This window comes from Drosophila elegans, unplaced genomic scaffold, assembly GCF_018152505.1.
Source record: "Drosophila elegans isolate 14027-0461.03 unplaced genomic scaffold, ASM1815250v1 contig_476, whole genome shotgun sequence".
Classification (NCBI taxonomy): Eukaryota; Metazoa; Arthropoda; class Insecta; order Diptera; family Drosophilidae; genus Drosophila; species Drosophila elegans.
This window is the reverse complement of record NW_024545863.1, coordinates 12,843,822-12,865,544: the sequence shown is the minus strand read 5'-3', so window position 1 is coordinate 12,865,544 and position 21,723 is coordinate 12,843,822. Positions and strand designations below refer to the sequence as shown.

The 21,723-nt window shown below is 36.7% G+C and overlaps 1 protein-coding gene across 1 annotated transcript; it reads left to right on the top strand.

The window, feature by feature from the left end:
• Positions 1 to 7,147: 7,147 nt before the first annotated feature.
• Positions 7,148 to 9,075, top strand: LOC108148190 (putative odorant receptor 83c). Its single transcript, XM_017275096.1, has 5 exons — positions 7,148 to 7,696; positions 7,772 to 8,010; positions 8,568 to 8,757; positions 8,810 to 8,965; positions 9,025 to 9,075. The coding sequence occupies exons 1-5, from the start codon at positions 7,148 to 7,150 to the stop codon at positions 9,073 to 9,075; spliced, it is 1,185 nt and encodes a 394-aa protein (XP_017130585.1).
• The last annotated feature ends 12,648 nt before the right edge of the window (positions 9,076 to 21,723 follow it).

Sequence of the window (21,723 nt, the reverse complement as noted above, 5' to 3'; positions counted from 1 at the left end):
AACTTAATTAGCTTGAAATAATATATAACTATTAAAATTAAAGAATGAATTACGCAGAATTCCGATATACAGGGAAAAAACTGATATCAAGCATAACCATACCCTCAGTTGCAATTAAAAAACATTTTTATATTAGATGAATAATTATTTTTTGAAGTTAAAGATGATTGTATTAAGTTTAATTGTAATATAGGAATAACAAATATTTTTCAATTTATAAAAATGTATAGTTTGATAATTTAAGCTAAGTATTAATTGAGTAATATTAGTTTAATTTTAAAAGTCAATAAAATACGTATATATACTATTACCGTAAGTGATTTTGTCAAATTCAAAAATGATTTCTATCATGTCGTTTATTAAAATGTTATCATTCGTTTTTTATAAGGTCGAAAAAGCTTTAATAAAAGCTTCATCTGCCACCAAACAAATTTAATGTAAGTCTAGTGTATTTATTTAATATTTACTTATGCTTTTTATTGCAAATATATTAATTGAACTTACAAAGTGTAAAAGATGACGGATGAATGGAAGTTCGAGAGAACATAAAAATGTATTAGGTATAAATATATTATTAAATATGATACGGCAATGCAATTGTTATATCAATATAGGAAACATGTAAAAAATGAAGCTATTTCTCGTAATGAATAAAAAAGAAGAACATTGGCGAATGGAGAGTATCCAATATCACATATTTTTGCAAGTCGATTTTTGTTTGGCAAATGAAGCCTACTTACGGGGGATCTTGATTTGCCAGTGCGTAAACAACAGTACCCCATGTGTGTGTGAGTGAGTGTGTGTGTGTGTGTGTATGGGTGTGTGTGCGAGTGTGTGTTACATGGGGCGCTTATTTCCGGCGTGGCATATCTCGTTTTAGATGCGTGCCACAGCAATCTCTTTGTGTTGCGTTTCGCGTTTTCCTGTCATAAATGCCGCCGCCGAACCTTTGTTACGTTTCCGCCTCACTTTTATTTTAATAATTCAGCCAACATTTATGGTATGTACACACATACTTTTATTTATAAGTGCCTTCAGCCCCTCGGCCCCGCCCCCTCTTTCCACCTGGAAACCGGACCTGCTCTCAGCCCACCATTGTGCACGTCATAAATCTCATTTTTTCCGTTTCCGTTCTGCCGCCCATTGCCCATTTCCCATTTCCCAATGCCCAGCAATGGATGTGGATGTTGATGTTGATGTCCTTGATTGCGAACGCTCGAAAAGTGGATGGCTGTGTAAATTAAATACTTTTGCAAGACTTAGATCAACCTCAAGCAGCTTTTTAATCGGATAATGGCGATATTGCTGGCAACAAGTGAAACTCAAAACGAAATACTTTTAATCCGTTGGCCCAATTTCAAACACTTGGGGGAAAAACTCTCTTTTGTTTCGAGTGAAATTGGCGAGATAGCCTTCCACTCTTATACTTCCATTCAGCGGAAATTTCCCCAAGGACTAAGAGAAAATTTCCCCTCCCAGTCGATGGACTGGAAAGTCTACTTCCGCTCACTGAGTGTATTATCAGAGCATATTTCTCATTATATCCTGTTTCGCTCTCTTCTTTGGGGGATTTATTCTCTTTGCACAGTTTTGAGATTTGAGATTGTGGGATTTATTTGAGTGGAATTTTTGAGAACAGTTTGTGTATTTGTAACTAAATGCAAAAATATATGTGATCTATCATCTTTTGACACGATTGATAAACTAGTTTGAAAAACTAGCAAAGCCTGCATTTATGGTTCACTTTATTTTTAAGCATGCATTCTAGGCACACCCGAATTACGTTTTGGGCGGAAATAAAGTTTCTTACATCCTTACAATGAGTTTGTTAAAGTTAAACCCCTCTTGTTAAAATTTAAGTTAACTTTGTTTTAAGTTACAGTTAAAACGCACAGTTTCTGAAAAGTACCAGTAACACTAAAATGTGATGTTTATACACGTATTATAATCAACTTTCTCTGATTTTTAGTGTTATTTTAATGAAACTATTGCAAAATATTCACAAAATTAATAATACATAAAGAAAAAACATTTTTTTGTTTTAGCTTTTTAAATTAATCTGAAACATATATAGTTTTGCAAATCCGAAATACGGTTTTAAACAAAACTTTGTTGTCTTCCGATATCATTTGTAAAAAATTTCAAAAATATTGCTTTAATTTTATAAAAATGGGACTACTATATACCATACAGCTCTCATAATCTACATAGCTGTATGATTTAAAACTTCATAAAGCTTGAGTTTAATAGACAACCATAAAATAAAAGTTAAGTTCTAATTAGTGCCTCTTGAAAAGATATTATCAAAGTGTATGTATTAATTTAATACTAAATATTGCCAAGTAAGCTTATTTTCTTAGGTCTTTAAAGTAGATAATGGCTTAGCATAACTTAAATTTTAACAAAAATATTTTTAATGCTTTCATTTTATGTTTAAAATTCTTGTCATTATGAACACGTGTGATCCCATCGATATGCGCAACTAATTCACAATAATTTAAGCTGTCCCCACATGTCGTTTAGCTGATTCATTTTAAATTGTATTGTTTGCCATTCAACAAAAAGTGCAAAAATATGCTGCGTATTTGCATTTGTTAATTGGCCTTATTTGCTTTCAAACATGACCAATGGCGGTTTATTTTTGTCTCCCTTTTCGAAAGGCATGTGACAAGGCAAATGTATTTTTGGACTTCATACTCCACACTCCACACTCCACAATTGGAGTCCCCCATTGAGCTCCTTTCTGTTGGATACTTAGCGTCTGGGCGCGGCGCTTGTGTCGCTGGATGGATGACAAGTGCCCAAATGTCGCCCGAACAATGGAGCAAAGGAGCAATGAGGAATGAGGCTCTGGAAAAAAGTTATGACACACCTACAGCATTTAATCTGACGTCCTTGTAGTGGCTCTTCTCGACGGCCAGTGAGTGATAACCATCAATCAAGCTACTGCCGGTTAGACCGTTAGACGGTTAGATGGTAGGCGTTGCTCTGGCTTTTCCCGGCAGTCCGAATCCGGAGCCCTGCCGGAGTTCATTTCAATCATTAGCGTGCCAAGTCAGCCAGCTCCTGTTGATGCTGTCAAATTAATAAAGAGCCCGGGCTGACCAAGGGTTGGAGTTGGCCAACAGCGGGGAAAACAGGCAGAAACCGAAACCGAAACAGGCAACAGACACCCAGCAGTTCTATGTCCACACGCCGAGAAAATAGCTCCACATTTGCTCATCAATAAATCATTTTGTTTTCTTAGCCACGATACCTTAATGTTTAATTTATAAGATACAATTACACTTATGAGTATTTACTAGCCTTAATAATACGGTAAACAAAACGAAACGTAGATTAAATTAATATTACAATTTTAAGAGTTTTTATCACGCAATTTTTTCAATTAAATATTTAAATTGCCATGTTCTGGTTATCGTTCCTTTGCTTTTCCAAAAATTATCTACTAAAAATATATATATATTTTTATTAAAAAGAGACTGATCAAATCATATTAAATTATTAAGAATTGCTACAGTGACTAGGGTTTTAAAATAAATTGCATGAGTGCCTTTAAGTATGACATGGAAAATAGGAAGTCGATTTTCACGATGAATCCGTCAGTATAAAGAATTTACTGTAAATTGCAAGCTTTTGGGCACTTTATTTTAAAATCAAACATTATATAAATTGTTATGCACTTCCCTTAAAGCATTCAAAATAATACTTTTAATGGTTTTTAATGGTTTTTCGGCAGCCCTCTTTTAGTTTTCTCAAAGGTTTTAGCTTGTATGCAAATTGTACTTCTCTGATTTCTCGCAGTGCTTTTCGGCCACTGCCACACGCTTTAAGTCACTGGCGCTCATAATGCCCATAAAAAATTTGTCATCATTAGCCGGAGCGAATGACGCTGACGTACTGGTCCGCCCATCTATCAATGTGTGGGGGTGTGTGTTTCTGTGCGCCAGGAGCAAGGACACTTTAAGAGATTGACCGACCGGGGTCCTTTTGCTGCACATTAGTCGGCGGCTTAAAGCGTTCGATTGATTGATTATGCATCGGGGGCAGTGGCACACTGGGCAAAGGTCGCCACTCGCTTTAAGGCTTTAAGCCGCCCATTAGGGTTATTAAATCGTTATTCTTTGTGTGCTCGTCTGCCTGTGTGCTCGTATGTGAGCTATTAGAAACGATAATGGATTGCGAATATTAATTTCTTTGCATGACGAAAGGAATCAACAAAGAACAATGCGTTTAATCTTTATAGACACGCAGCCGCAGGAGAGGGACGGACAATGCCTTGTGCCAATAATGATAACCGGAAGCCATTAAAGGAAGTTTCAATACAAGAAACACTCTCCCACGCACACACTCGCACGCTCACACGCTCGCACGTTCGCACACAAACGCATGAATGCCTCCATAGGCAGCTTAAGGCTCTGCGCTTTCCTTTGTGTGTATGTGCACTGCGCGAAAAACAGTCGTCTAAGATAAGGAATGCCATGTTTTAGTTGCACAAACTTAATTTATAGTTCATAAAGATTTTCGGTATGGGGAGTTTTTAGAAGAAGAGTTATACTTTCAAATTTCCAATAATTTTTTTGTAAACATTTCTATGGAAAATAAAATTAATAGTCAAAGTCTTTCGGTAATAACTTTATTAAGAAAATATAAAATAATTGTCGAAATTGTGTATGTATTTAAAAGTGCATATGCCTGTAATTTAAGATCAAAAATGTATAGAAGTCGAACAGTTCTTAAAACCGCTGACGTGGGTAAAAATTTCGTTTAATATTGTCACGTAAATGGCTTCAAAATATTTAGGAAATGGTGCTTACCTCTCACAACTCTTTTAATTATTATGCTCCTACTAACGTAGCCACCGAAATGTAATGTAAATCCTTATAAGAACTTTTAACACTTAACTTGTTCAATTACCTCTACTATTGTTCAAATGTATTTGTAAGAAATCATTTCCTTTTGGGTACTTGTTTACTTACTTAAATACATTTATTATTATTATTTTTTATAAGACAGGCAATGAATTTTAAATTTCTAATTCAGGAATGTTCCTTAACTTAATCTTGGCATATCTTAATACCTTGCCATTCGTTCAGTGTACGTTCCTGTGCCTGTTGTTTGCCTTCCATTTCCATTGCATCGTCGGCGGCAGCGGCGATATTGTAATTTTTATTCCTCTTTGTGCCATTCAGGCGGCAAGCAGCAAAGGGGAAATCTGCGAAAGGAAGCCGTCCTGCCAGTCGAGCGTTCAATTCCCTTTCAATAAGGAAGTGGGAGTGAGTGTAGGAGTGGGTGTGCGAAAGCGAGTGCGAGTGTGTGTTACCGCACACGCACCTTGCAATCTTGCTAATGTTTTTCTAGAGAGCGCGTCTTAAGACCCGTGTGCAGTCTGCAGTCTGCAGTTTGCTCGGCAAACAGCCGGTGGGGCGATGCGGAAGTCAGGTTGGAAATCCGACCCTGGCTTGGGTCATACCACCAGGCCTGGGTATTATATGCAGTCCGTGGTCGTCAGGCAGACAAGCTGAGGCGCCAAGATTTGGAGAATTCCGGGGGAGAAGGGGGCGACGTTACCATCAATGGCACACACTCGCATTTTCAATTGATTAAACATCAAACGCATGGGCATGTAACGCCGTGTGTGTGTGTGTGTGTGTACATATAGCCTGCATTTTTTACGTGCCGCAGCGCAAAAATGCCAGGGAATATTATCCGAGAGCATTATGTTGATGCCGATATATACTCGCACAATATGAAATTCCATTGCATTTTATAGGCAGGCAGGCAGCCAAGGAGAAGACAAAAAGATGTACAAAAAACCAGAAGGAAAACGTAAGAACCGAACGACACAAAGTCCCGAATCTGCGATATCCTTTTGCAAAAAGATAAATATGTGTAAGCACTCATAATTTACAGAAAATGTGTCTTTGCTTAGTATGGAATTTTTGACTTTTTAGAGACTATACAATTTAGAGACTGCCTTCTTTCTGTTACATATCTAATGCCAGCCAAGCATACCCACTGAATGGGTATAGAAATCAAACACACACAGGCCACGAACACAATGGGAGGCAGTAAAAACCTGCGGCAGGCCATTGTGAAGCATAAACAAAAGATGCAGCAGATGGAAGGCGGAGCTGCTGGATCGGCCAGAATAACAAAATACCGCAGACAAAAACCGAAAGCTGTTCGAGCGTGCAAAAGGTGAGGTTCCATCCCATACACCAATCCCTTTTCCCCATTCCATAGACCAAGTACAAGTGAGTAGTTTTAGTTGGGGATTGGCCTTTAGAAATGTGGCAAAGCAAAATTTATAGCTTGGAAATTAATAACAAAAAGCACACAATGAACTAGTGCATACATATACATATACCCGCCAGGCCATCCAAAGGGGCCTGACTAATAACGTGCCGCACTCTGAAGTGTATTAGACAACAGTGCGTATGATGAATGCCATCGAAGGACTTTCGAAACAAAGGCGTATAATTGTAGGCGAAGGTGGCCCCATCACTGATAAAGGGAGCAGCAAAGGGCAAGGGAACTCATTGTATTGTGTTAATCCTGCGGTTGCCCAGCCCAAGGCGCTGAAGTCTCAGGCAAAATACTTTTGAAATTCCCCCATTGTGCAATAAGTACAAGTATGCAAACAATGTGAATTACTTGATGGAGCCACAAGACTATCAAGACTTTAAAAATGATTAAGCTTCTTATTGAATTACGAATTTCCGTTTGCAGATTAGGTTATGTGTGAATGTTTGTTATTTTTTACGCTGAATTCGGCAGTCTTTTTTTAATTTATTAAAAATTTGCGGCAGTGCAAAAATAAATTGAACATTATTAAGTCAGTACATATTTTTTTTGGCAATCAACAGTTTTTTAGTTTAAAATATATCCATGAACATATATATTTTTAAATTAAAAAACTGTTGATTGCCAAATGCAATTTTGACATCAACAGACTATACACATTAAAACATTCTGGAAACATTACTAAAATTGTAGCTTCAACTGTAGACTGTATACTAAATTACACAATTATTTGCTAATTATAATAATTGCAGTAAAATTTGCTAATTTCCCTGCCATATGCGAAAACAAACATTTTCCTATAAATGGTTAGGAATTGGACGTCCAAAACAGTTACATCACGATGAACAGTCCGGCCAGTCGCTTTCGCGAGTTATCCAAGAACATCAATAGTTTGACCAATCTTCTAGGCGTGGATGTGCTGGCGCCCAAATTGGATTTCAACTATCGCACTTGGACCACCATCTTTGCGATTGTTAACTATGCGGGGTTCACTGTATTCTCGATACTAAACAATGGTGGCGACTGGGTAGTGGGCCTGAAGGCCAGCCTAATGGGCGGTGGCCTATTTCATGGCCTAGGAAAATTTCTGACCTGCCTGCTAAAACACCAGGATATGAGGCGTCTCATCCTTTACTCACGAAGCCTTTACGAAGAGTACGAGAATCGGGGACAGTCCTACCACAAAACCCTAAACTCGAACATAGATCGCTTGCTCGGCATCATGAGGATTATTCGCAACGGATACGTAATCGCGTTTTGCATGATGGGAATCCTGCCGCTGGCTATGCTACTCTACGATGGAACGCGGGTCACTGCAATGCAGTATTTGATTCCAGGTCTGCCGCTGGAGAACGACTTTTGCTACATTTTGACATACATGATTCAGTTGGTAAGTACTGCTCACTTACACATACTGCCACTTTTCTTCAACTAAAGGTGCTATAATTATAATTGTCGATTTCAGGTGACAATGGTTGTGCAAGGCGTAGGATTCTACGCAGGCGATTTGTTTGTCTTTCTCGGTTTGACTCAGATCCTTACGCTTGGCGATGTGCTTCAGTTGAAAATAAATGAGCTTAATGATGCCTTGGAACACAAAGCAGAAAACAGAGCTTTGGTGGCAATCGGTGGGCAGATACAAGGAGAGGAAATGCGCCAACATCTACTCTTGGAAGTGATCAAATGGCATCAACTATTCACGGAGTATAAAATTATTAAATACATCCCTTCTTGAATTAACCTTTCTTATTGACTGTAAAACAAACAAAAGTTCATTATGTCTTCATATATTTGATAAACATTTTAAAAACAAGAAAGGAAGCATACTTCGGCAAGTCGAAGCTTATACAATCCTGCAGGTTTTGCATCTAACTGTCTGTTCATGCTGACCAAGAATTTATATACTTTATAAGTTTCAAACTGTTGACTGAAAATATAGTTCCCTCTGCAAGGGTATAAAACAGAAATAACTAAATAAATTAAATCATTTTAGTGAATTTAATTTAATTACGAGATCTGAAAGTAACTCTCTTCAATTTTATTATAAAACATATTTAGGTTATTTTTTTCTTAAATAATTTTTTTTACTGCCATCTTAATTTTTTTGACAATCATTTGTTTATTATTTTGGGTTCATAAAAATAATAGATTTAATAGCAAAACAAAAGGTAAAATCTTAAAAGTATATGTCAAAGGTATTTTATATTGACACTTGCTTAATCTTTATAATGAAATTATTACTAATTAATTTTGACTTTCAGCTACTGTCGTACTGTGAACGCCCTTTACTATGAATTGATCGCCACTCAGGTTCTGTCCATGGCTTTAGCCATGATGCTTAGCTTCTGCATTAATTTGACTAGTTTCCATATGCCATCGGCCATTTTCTTCGTGGTTTCCGCCTACAGCATGTCCATCTATTGCATTCTGGGCACCATTCTTGAGTTTGGAGTAAGTTTATTCGAATGCTTGATATATTCACGAACTTATGCTTTCGGGACAGTATGACCAGGTGTACGAGAGCATCTGCAATGTGACCTGGTACGAGTTGAATGGCGGGCAGCGAAAGCTTTTTGGAGTGATGTTGAGAGAAGCCCAGTATCCGCACACTATTCAGATACTTGGAGTTATGTCGCTTTCCGTAAGAACGGCCTTGCAGGTGAGTAAAAAACTGGTTGTATAGCCATACATTTTATTATAACGCGTTAAGTTTTGCAGATAGTAAAACTCATTTACAGCGTGTCCATGATGATGATGAACCGTACTTAGAAGCATGCAACGCTCTTAAATTAAAATTTTCTAGCTTTTCACCGCAAAAATGGGCACCTAAAAAAAAAACCAATGCAAAAAAAAAAACAATTTTTTTTATCAATTAAGAAATGCAAATATAATAATATTTGCAAGGCAACAAAACCATAGCCTGAACCGTTAACCGAAATAAAGCGTTTAAAAACCCGAATCCGGTACCGGAACCAAAACTACACCCAGAGAAAAATCATGATAAATACAAATATTTTCACTTTGAATTAAATATTTTCAGTAATGATTTAGCCCTGAGGGGTGTTAAAGTGTCAATGTGTGTTATGCATTTATTTTTATTTTTAAATATGGAAATGTAAGGTTTTAAATTTAAAAAAATTAAAATCTGAAATTTTTCTATTGAATTGACCAATTAAATATATTAATAATTACATTATCAGGTTTAATGTTTATTTTAAGTAAGTTTATATTTTGAAAAACAATCTAACATTCAAATGTTTTAATGTTTAAGTATATTATAGGGTTTTTCTCTGGGTGTAAGTTTTATTTTGTTGTTGGTAGAAGTACTTATATTTCGTGAACTTTAGGGAAAAGAATGTATATTAACCAATAAAGGAAATATTTTTTAAATCAAAAAGCAATTATTTTTTAATATTTGCTTATCGTTTGCTGTTTTTGAATTATAAAACATGTTTTTTTATTATGGAAAAATTGTAAAATCTGTGGCAAGAACGATTAAATACTAAATTATACAATTATTAGCCAATTATACTAATTGCAATGGTATTTGCGTTCATAAGGAAGGGCCAAAACCAACTTTTTCCTGAAAATGGTTGGGAATAGGACGTCCAATTCAGTACAGCCATTTGCTTTCGCGAGCTATCCAAGAATATTAACAGTTTGGCCAATTTACTTTTACCACATGACTATATCAGATAGTAAAACTCATTTACAGCGTATCCATGATGATGATAAAATGTACTTAGAAGCTTTCCCGATTTGAATTGCTGTATTCAACCGCTTAATAATTTCCAGAAACCGAACAGAATTAATGCAAAATAATTTGATAGTATGCTTCTTATCTAAACAAAAATTAACTTTGAGATTAATAACAAATTGTTTATTTTGTATTGAACCAGCTTTAGTTTTTATAAACAATATTTTCAAATTAAAATTTAAATGGAACGAAATTGGTTTATTTCCCTCTCTTCATTAAAATATAATCAGATACGTTTGGTTTTCTGCCCAAAATAATATATGTTACCTATTTGAATATTTTCCAAACAGTATTTGACAAAAAACATCATGAAATTCTATCTTTTATGTATTCTATCTTTATTGAATACAATTTTAAAAATGAGTGCTCTGTTGTCAAATGAAGTAAATAAAGTTGGTGAATCCAAATAAAAGACCCGCCCGGGATCAGATTACAAGTTTTATTTTTTTTCAGAACAACTTTGAAATGGTTTACGCCCATTCGCTCCTGATGAACTCGTCGACGGAATGTTTTCCCAGCTGCCATTAACCTTGGCCACTAATTACCGACGCAGAAAGCTGAATTTATGGCATCGGCTTTATGGAGCCCCTGACTCGAACTCGAATGCATTAATTGTGCTTCTCATTAAGGGGAGTTTCTTATGCGCAAAACATTTAATATATTTCGCGTATACGAATAAAAATTTAATTTATTTTGAAATGGTGCGTTCACTTCCCCGATATTTGGCCTGCGGACATTAATAGCTTCTGAGCGGGCCATGAATAATGGGCATTTTATAAATGTGGTCGGGACAATGGCCAGGATGCTTGGATAAAAAATAATAACAATAATTGTAACGTTATTATAATGCAGTTGTAATTAAGTACACCGTTGTTGTATATGCCGCCATCCAATGACTATAAAAAACGAAATGATTTTAATAAAATCAACAGTCGAAAGGTCGGGAAGGACCAGAGCAACAGTTTGGTCAGCGGACTCAGCGACCTCTTGGATGGAAATTTACGAGCATTTCACATTCCATAATTTACTCATTTTTCATGCGCTTATTTAATTACGCTAAATAATGGCCGCAAGAGGTTGAGCAGTTATTTGCTCATTTATGCTCAATGGTAGTTAAACAAAATGCATTCAATAATTTGGACAAGATTATTCTTATCATAATGGAGCGATCGAAATCCAAAATATTATATGCTTATGCAATTCCGTTTAGAAATGAGATTATAAATTAAAATTAACCGTTTTACTTCATATCAACAGTTTAATTAACAATTAATTTCACGTTCTCGTTTTTATTCAACTTAGCTTTATAAAAAATAACCATATGTGATACCTATTTGAACGTGTTAAAATTTTTTTGGTTCCTGATAAAAAAATGGATAAATAATAATAAATATCTGACTATTGAATTTAAAATTGTATACTAAATATTAAAATTAAATTTGAAATCATAATATTAAATGCAATGCATTTTAAACTACATTAGTTAATACAATACTAAAAATATTTAATGTGGAAAATATTAGATTAAGATCCGTCAGATAAATAATTATTTTGTTTAGTTTAAGGTTTTAAGCTTTGGATAAATCGACAAGATATGTATTTAGGAATACTATTGAATCACATTTCGGTTTTGGTGCTTTGGTTTCGAATCTAAAACCGGTTCGTAAATAAAATTTGAAATAATATAATTTCCAATGCATAGCATAGTCGGTTTTTGTGATTTATGTGATTTAATGAACATGTATGTAAGTGCTTTATTAAAGTTATTTTAAGAATTTTACAATCTATCTTATAATACATTTTCGATATTGAATCGAATCAGGTGCGGTTCTAGTTTTCTTCCCTAGATTCAAGCCATTACTTGCTGTGTCAAGGCGTTAGGAAAAAAGACACTGTTTGCGTTAACCACACCAGGCTCTTTCACTTGGCCCACTCGGGTCCACCCCAAACTAATGCAATTGGTTCGCTTGTTGGCAGGCAGATAACAAAACTCATTTATAGCCTGTCCACTGCAATGACACAGAATCGTGAAATCGGCGGAAAGTGGAGCCACTCGACACCCAGCTCTTTGTGGCTCTTAACGTCAAGACACTTTGTATCAACTGCAGCAGGACCGTCAGCGTCAGCGTCCGCTTCAGCACCGTGCCATGCAATACATTTTCTAATGCTTGTTTTGAATCATATTTAGGGGAGGGCGGTCAGGTCGCCAGCTGGCAAATAAAATAAATTAGTTGCAGTTGAAAGGTGGCTCAGACACAAAAGTCAACACGCAACGCGCGATGGAACCGCAAACAAACGCCAGCTGCTGGGCGCAGATAAAGTGGCAGGCAAACACGCCGAAGGAGCAGGACGAAGGACGAAGGAGGTGGGAGGTGGGATGGAGCTCCAGACGCGATGGAAGGACCTATGGCAAATCAGCTGCCAACGCAGCGCAGCTTACTGGCAAATATTAAAATGCGAATTTTTATGCTCGCTGACATCGAGCCTCCCGCCTCCCACTTTGCCATCCCAACTTCCACCCCTCAAAGCATAATTCTCACTATGCGAAATGTGGGTAAATGTTCGCTGTTCGCTGCACGGAAAAAATATAGACCTAAATCGAAATATTTACCTTCCTTTGAAATTAGATTTTATAACAAAAATATATCGTTTTCAAAAATTTTTAGAAAATTTTAGTAAAACTATATATTTATTATAAATATTAAATTTAAAAAAAGGAAATATATTACAGGCTCTAGACGTAAAATGATATTTATTAAGTTTTACAATCTCTAAGTAAATAACTGAAATAAAACGCATTTAAACATAAATTAAAATATGTTTATTTCTAAGTGCAAATCATGTGTTACTTCTATTTATTGAAATATAATAAATATATACACATCCCAACTTAACTCTATTTTTCTTTAGAAATCTATAAGAAATATCTTTAAACAAATTCTAGAAAAATGATAATTTAAATGTAAAATATTTCATTCATCCAAACTTTACGGTTCTTAAAGACAAACAAAATACTTTAACCTTAGGCTTGGTATTCAGTCTACCAAAATTGCTCTAAAAAGAAAAAACTTATGTTGGGCTGTTTTTTTTTAAATTAAGTTTTTTGTTTTGGCAACAATTTTGGTAGCCCGAATACCAAGCCTTAAATTTGATTTGTTTTGAAAAAAAAAATATTTTAATGGCGTATTCAGGTCATCGAATCGAACTTCAATAAACATTAAAATTATTTGCCGTGTCTCTTGGCTGTTCGCCGTTGGCTCCTGTCTTCTGGCTCCTGGCGTATCCTTTCGCCGGCATTTTCTTGCCGCGTGCGCACATAAATTAGCTGCCAGGCTAAGAAATGGCGGCGGGCAGCAAAGGTTGTCCCAACGCCCCCGCTGCGGTTTGTTGCGCTCTGTTTATGCGGGTGCTGCTGGTGGGTGCATTAAACCAATAAATCAGCGAGCCACTGCAAAAAAAAACCACTACGAAAAGAGGCAAGCAAACTGTTGTCAGGCACTCTTTGAGCCACGCTGGTGGTGCCGCTGCGCATATTTAATCAATATGGTGGCACAAAACATGAATTAATCTTGGTGCCCTTTAAAGCGCTCCCCACTTTCACGAACCGCACACAAACGGACACGGGAAAAAGGCATTTTTAATTTAGAGAAATTCTTGCGGCCATAAAAAGCTTGTCGGGCAAATCAATTAAATTTAAATTGTATCCCATTAGAGCCACATTAAATGAGTTAAGTCATTTGGGGGACCGCGTGCCGCGTCTTAGCCTTCTTTTATACGGCTTTGAAAAGGGTACAAATGAATTCATTTTATTTTTTGACGCACATAACCGCCCCTTGTCCCAAATCCCCCGGAACCCCGTTTCCCCGGATCTCAACCCGCTGCTGGACGCAATTAAAATGCCCACGAGCTACTAATTTGCCATGAAACGGCGGGTGGCTCGCCAAAAGGCCTGCAGGCACGGCCCGATTTTAAAATGCTGCCGAAATTTAAGAGTTGATGGCTATTAATTTATATTATGCATGATTTGTGTAGCATTTTTCTGATGGCACAATCGCTTTCGGGCCCCGACCGGCTGTCGGTTCCCAAAATTGCTTTCTGCATTCTGCGGTAGATGCCATTTCCCAGTTTGAATGTGCGTTGGAGATGTTTATGCAAATGAGTGAAACATTTAGGTCATGCTACTGAAAAGGCCAGCAACGGACAATGAAACTAAACCTTAAACGTTGAAATAATAACAGAGATAAGGCCAGAGCGAATTTTGGAGAAATTTATCATCGGACACTTGAAAAACTGCTGATGAACTGATGAGATTAGTGCGATGTAAAAATAAATAAACAATTTTAAATATATTTTCTTTATACATTTAATACTTATTTTTAATTAAAACCAAACAAAGATGCAAAAATCACAATTTTAAAGCAAATAATTGGCGAAACATTGGCCATTTTGTCAAAATAATACTTGTTGACTTGTTAAATTAAATTAAATAAAATATTGAGATGAATCATCCAATTTATTATCCAAAATTGACTAGAAGCTTTTAATATTAATCTATTTTCTATCGTTCTCTTATATATTTCTCAGAAAAAGTGTGAACTTTTGCTCTTAGTTCGTTCTAAGTTTTTAAATTTAAATATTCTTTGGACTGTTGTAAGAATAAATATATGTTTTTAATACCATTTTCATAGTTAGCAAATATGTCTATCTAGCTCCTACCACATTCAGTTGAAAGTATCTTCCAGAATTACAGCCCCTATATTTCTCTAAATAAATTAGGCAATTTGCTGTCCTCATGTGAATGGGGGCGTGGATGCTGCCATCATTTACGCCCCCTCCTCGCCGCGCCATCTGTCGGGGCTTATTTGTAGCGACAGGACAAACGGCAATGACATCGACTTCGCAAACGGACGGACACGTTGCGACAGAATCTTTTGGTCCTGCGATGGCATCACCCACCAAACGTCCTGCCCGCCAATTTCTGCTGATGTCTGCCCAAAACTTCTCGCTGGCCAAGTAATTATCGAGCTCCCGGCAATCGAGGCACTGCACTCGGTTCATAGCTCCCAACTCCCAGCTCACAGCTCAAAGCTCACAGCTAAGCAAAGTCGAAGCGTTAATGCTGCGTGTCGAAAGCAAACTTTGATGGCTTAATCACTTCGGGGGGACTCGTGGAGAGGGGCGAGGAGGGGTGAAGGAGTTCCTGCTCCAGTTTGCTATCAGCTTGTTATTTGCTTTGGGGGATTTTAAAGTGCACGTGTTTACCAGGCAGCGTCTTAAGAAGCTACAGCTAAAAACGTGTCTGAGGGCAGTCAAAATTGCACCGAAACAAACTGTTCTGCCAATTTTGTCGATTAAATACCTGGCATTTCAGTTTATAAACTGAATTCGTCTCTTAAAATACCAAAATTGAGTGAGTAAAACAAAATAGTTTTCAACCCTTTCATTACCAACATATTTCCAGTATTGTCATGATTTGTTTTTATTTGAATAAAATGCTGAAATTTTATGTTGCAATTAACACTCGCTTGGGAGTTGGAAATGTAATCTATGAGTAATGTAGTTCCCTATTGGACCAAGCTGTTTTTTCTATTAGAAACCATTAAATACGATACTTGATTGTTATAACAAAAATGTATTACTTAACTTACTATTTCGCAACTTACTTGCTTGTGAAGCTCTAAAGTTGCCACAATTGATTGTGATTTATAAAATACAATTAAATTCCATTTCTACTGTTACAAATATGTTAAAGCAACAGTCCGATCGATGTAGGTAAAAAATAACTATCTTATAATATATTATTCTAGTACAAAATTTCAAATGGTGTTCTTTCTGTGTGCAAGGGGAAAAAGGGAGCAGGCGACTGCAGCACTCGGTGCACAGTCAAAGTCATAAAACCATTTAATTATATTAAACTTTTAATTGCGTAGACAGCTAAGAAAAACTCGCACACAAACACACACCTCAAGGAAAACTCCAACATATGCAGGGGCGGAAAAGAAGGGAAAATGCTGCCGGGAGGAAAACCAGGATGCCAAGGAGTCACAGCGGCACACTTAACCAGGACAAGTTGGCGGTGTTGCTGCCGCTGCTTGGCGTGCCCTGCTACTATGTAAATGCAATAATAAAGTTATTAAAAGTGTCATAACAACTCAAGTTGAAATAGCGAAAAGTTTTCACCAGTTTCTTGCTTTATGAAGGGCATCAACTTAGCTCCCGACTTCCCTACAGCCGATGTTGGGAGTAACCCAGAAGGCACAAAATGGGTAAAAGAAAGAATCAAAGAACATCGAAGACCCGCAGCTCAATGGCCAAGCAATTGATGTTTAATTGATCAATTAGTTGGTCCCTGCACAAATCCCACCCACAAGGACACACATACACAGCCATGGACATGTGGATAGTAAGGGCTAGGAATGAATGACTGATCTTAAGTGAAATATAAAATCAAAATTTCAGGTAAGAAGATAAAAAAAACTTTTTATTCAATGCATATATTTTTGAACAATTTAATTTGAATTAAGTTTTATGAAAATGGCATTAATAAAAAAAACATATCTATATTTTTATGAAATATTTACAAGTTTTTTGAGCTTAAGCACCATAGAATTAAATTATTTTAAACATTACCACACAGATCGAACTTGTTATATTGAAAATCTATTAATTAATGTTACAATTAATTTCAACAAAAATAGTCTTATTAATATTATTATTTTTAACACAGTTCCCAAAATAAAATTTTTGCAAAAGTAATATTTATGTACAGTTATTTTTTATTTTTTTTGTAATTAATACTATTGTCGTTTCCACAGCTATAGACGAGACCCCTATGTCTGCCTGTGTGTGTTTGTGCCCTCATGTGTGCGTGGGCTCGCTGTATTGGAATTGCCCACATCAAAGCGGCATATAAGTATATTGACGCTCATCAATCAAATTGATTTATGCCAACAAATCATTCATGAGCAATTTCCCAAAGTGATTATCTCTCCACAGGAGATGGGCAATGGACCGTGCCCCGCCACGCCCCCGTTCTCCGCCCACCAAACACAGTGCAGCTCCGAGATGGCAAACGCAAAAGGCATGTTAACTGACAGCCACATAGACGACGGAAACGGACTCAGACAGAGAAGCCGACAGGAGCAGGAGCAGGAGCAGGAGAAGGATATGGGGGACAGGATCCGACTCAGTCAGGCTCAGAGGCATTGCCACTGCCATTGCCATTGCCAACGCCAGTGACTGACTGATTGACGCTTGACTGTCTTCATCACAAGCAATTTGGCCGGCAAACACAGCCATGCCATGCCACGCCCTGCCCAGCCCGGCCCTGCCCCATCCACAGTCCAGGAATCCTGAGTCCTGAATCGGGAATCCCAAATCCCAGAAACGGCGCCAGAATCGAAAGCCAGGGCATAGAGATGCCCTGCCGAGATTGCGCGCCCTTCTCGCCCGCCAGCTTTGTGTGCCTCGCAGAACTTCACAGACAGTTAATAAAGCTCGACTAACAGCGACGACAGCCACGCCCCCGCCCCTGCTCAAACACATACACTGGGGGAAAAATTGGAAAAAAAAACTACTTACTCGTAGCAAACTAGAATTGAATTTAAAATTGCTCTCAAACAGTAGAACAGTTTTCTCAACTTTAACAAGTTCTAAAATTAAATAATCAACAAGTTGAATAGAGTAAATATTTCTAAAAATGTTGAAGACTTAAAATACTGAAGACTGTGTTTGTAAATTATTGTTTTTGGAAAATACACATTACAGGAGATAACATTTACTTTGATACCACTAACTGCACATAATTAAATACAGTTGCCATAAAAAAGTTGAGTTCAAAGCAAAAAGTAAGCAAACAAGGTGAGCAATTTTTAGGTGGTCATTTTATATTACACCCAGAGAAAAATCATTGTAAATCCAAATGTTTTCACTTTGAATTTAACATTTCGGTATTTTGTATTTGTATTTAAATCAAAGTGTGTTCAACTTTCATTTTTAGGTATGGAAAAATTAAGTTTTAAAATAAAAAAAAGAAAGCTTTTATGTTTCTGTTGGATAGACCAATTAAATATGTTTATAATTACATTATCATGCTCTAAGTTTAATTTAAGCCAGTTTATAAAATGGAAAACAATGTTACATTCAAATCTGGGTGTAGCAAACATCAACAGTATTATGTTTAAGTAGTTATCAAGATAGCACTTCCATTTGATTTAACGAATATGAACATTTAAATTCTTCCCAATTTTTTTTTTCTGTGGACAGTTGGCATTAGTCATTCGCTATGCGACTAGCAGCACCAGCAGCCGATCGGCTTGTATCATATTAGTCGAAGTTGCTTATAGCAGGCAATCAAATAAATTTTCACGCTAAGCGATCAAAGGCAGCGAATGCAGCGAAGGACTTTCTCCTCGGACTTGCTTTCCAGCATTTTTCACCCACTCGCACACTCGCCCACACACCCCTATGACCATGCATCAACACATGTAAGGGGGCGTGGGGAGGAGGGCGGAGAAAGCATCTCACTTTGCCTAAAGCTTTTGATTGATTTGGTGATAAATTGACGAGGTGGCAGCCGAAGTGGCGAACAGATTGCTGGCAGATTGAAGTCATGCGAGTGGGATAGTCGGAAACCTGCGACTAATTGCCGCCATCGGGGGCTAAAAAGGTCAAGGCGAGAGTGCAGCAGCCAAGAGCTTGAGATGAGATGTCATTTCAAGTAAATACGGGGATTTGTGGTTTTACGACTGCGGCAGTCTCGTTGAAATTAGCAGGAGAAATTTGTTTATGCAAAGCGAATTTACTAAAATCATTTCAAGACCTCAGCATCCGGTCAAAATTCGTTTTAAAGTATTTTATTGTAAGAAAAGATTTTATATTTTTTAAAGCTTAAAATTAAAGCATCCTGCTCTGTTTAAATATCACAAGATTCTGCCTCCGAAGAGGACTTATTAATTGCAATCATCATTTCACAGGTTATATTCATCATATAACATTTTTATTAGAATTTCAATAGTTAAAAACAATCTTGAATAAATTGGTTACTTTGGTAAATGAAAACCATAAATCTTATTATTAACCACATTTTTTGATTACTGAAACAGAAACTATATATATTGTCGTCAGTACCCAATTAATGAATAAAAATAGTTCAATAACATAACACAAAATCAATTTGTCATAGTAATACACCATTTATAGAACAAGAACATGATTCCCTATATAAATAGACAAAATGCTGATTAGTTATAAGTATATTCTTTTAAGCCATTTCAATTATATTTGGGATCATTAAAATCATTAGGAAATAGTTAGAAAAATACCTAAAAGAATAAAACATTCACATTTCCCTCGAGATAAGGAATAATAATAATAAATATATGAGTTGATTTTTTACATCACAGTCAGTTGACATTAATTCACATAAAATAATAATGATAATATATTTAGAATTTCATTTAACAGTATAGTCAGTTGACAATATTTAATATATGTACAATTTTAATAATTATTTAAAGCTTTTGTTTGGTTTAAAGAACTTATTACAAAATGGTTCCCCCTTCCTAAGCAGGTGACAACTTTGATTTGGCACAACTCGCCTCGAAATCACGAAGTTCCTAGCACAAACAAGTGTGTAAACGAGTGTGAGCTGGAGCGACAGCTGCTGGGTCATGATTAATGTTAGCAATTATCTGGCACAAGTGTCAAAAATATTTAAATCAATTGTCGGCGGCGTTGGGGGGGCGTGGGAAAACATCGAACAAAGGGCCGAGACAAGGCGGCAGACAGAAAACAAGACAAGACAACACAATTCGCGCAAATTGAGCATGATGGAGAGCAGGAGATTGCTTGAGCTTCAGCCCCAACTTCTGTTGTTGTTGCAGATGCTGCTTGTCAATGCCAAAAGATGGCTTTTCTTTTTAACTGACTCGCGTGCGTGCTGCGGGACCTGGAAACTTAAGGACGATGATGGCGAAACGTCGTGAGACGTAAAAATGAAGTGGGAGCAATGACAGCAGCGACGTGTCAAAAACATATCATTCATTTATTTTCTATTATAATGGGGCACACAGAGCCAAGATGCTGACAACGCCCTTTTTCGCGCCCGTCAGCAGTTGCATTATTATGATGCCGACGACATATCATTTATCATTGCAGCCCAGTGAAGTCGAGTGAACTCAGTTGACATCGACTGCATATGCCAGCCATAAAAAGCCAGGCCCTTAAATGCCCTTTGTTTTACCATTTTATTCGCGTGTGCGCCCGGCTTTAAGTCTTTTGTCGAAAGAAATTAGTAAATAAAAACAAAGCACGCCTCGCAGCACAAATTAAATTACGCCACTACCAAGACGAGAGTTGCACAATTATGAAACGAAGGGGGGGCAAGCGACAGAAGAGGAGAAGAGGAGAAGAAGTGCAGATCGAGCGGCAGTCTCGTTTGTATGCGGCACACACGGCGTATGTGTAACAATGGACTAAAAGTTGCGTGAAACGTTTTAACAAAGATTAATGCCTGCGACGGCTGATGATTTTTTGAAGATTAATTATGCGATGATGAGGCCGAAGACAATGACAACAGGATGAGCAGAAACAAAAAAGCAGAGTGAGTCGTGCGCAAGGGCCAAAAGTAAGAGCGGAAGTTGCCGGGCTTGTTAAAGGATTACGAAATTTGTAAGCACGCGCCCTCCGACCATGTGTGCTCCTTAATGTGTGATGGTGCTGGTGTTGGTGCTTGCGGGGTGTGCGCGTGTAAGTGTGGTGTGCCTGTCAGTCGTGTAGTTATTCGTTATGAATGCCAACGAGGGATGCCAACATACTTATGACAACAACCAAACACCAAGTGGCAAGGGGCCCCCAAAAGCAGGCTATGGCTTATTTCAAACTGAGCGTTTCGAACAAATCCAATAAATGCAATGATTAAAAGCCAAAATGTTGAAATAAGATGTATACATTTAAGTAAGTACACAATAATTCTCTTCGTATTCAGTCGACTTTAAGTTAAGCTTATATCCACACAATTAAAGCTATGGGCTCATTTCTTTATACTTTAATTTTATGGTTTTATGAACGAAAAACTTTATGCTTGTGAATTTTTGGCGAATACATTTTAAGCCGTTGCCACTCGTAAAATTGTATTTTTTGAGTTTAATAATAATTACAAAAAGGCAGTTCAGCTTTATTTCAAACAAAGAGTCTCGAACAAATCCAATAACTGAAATGATTAAAAGTAAGTACAGTAAAATGCTGCTCGTAATCAGTCGACTTTAAGTCAAGCTTATATCCACACAATTAAAGTCATGGGCTCATTATTATTTTGTTGTTCGAGGAACGAAAAGCTGTTGGCTTATTTTCATTTTTGAGTTTAATGACAAATACAATTGAATTACAGTTATATATTTGTATTGACCATTTTTGAATATGTATATATATTTTTACGAGCAATTTCACCAATTGCTTTAAAAAATAATATTTTGTATATATCAAAAATTTAAATTTGTAGGGATGTATTTGTTTATTGTTTAAAGCTTTGCTAATTTAAATCTCTTATTGTATCTTCAATTTTTAAGGAAAACCTTAAGTTAATATTCCTTTATTTTTTTTTTAATTCGCCAACTAAATGTTTAATGTCTACCCCATAAAAATTACTTAAATTAAGAAAA

Coding starts and splice junctions, on each gene's coding strand:
- LOC108148190 (XM_017275096.1), top strand. CDS start 7,148: ATGAACAGTCCGGCCAGTCGCTTTCGCGAGTTATCCAAGAACATCAAT. Junction 8,758..8,809: donor GCACCATTCTTGAGTTTGGA/GTAAGTTTATTC, acceptor CTTTCGGGACAG/TATGACCAGGTGTACGAGAG. Junction 8,966..9,024: donor CCGTAAGAACGGCCTTGCAG/GTGAGTAAAAAA, acceptor TAAGTTTTGCAG/ATAGTAAAACTCATTTACAG.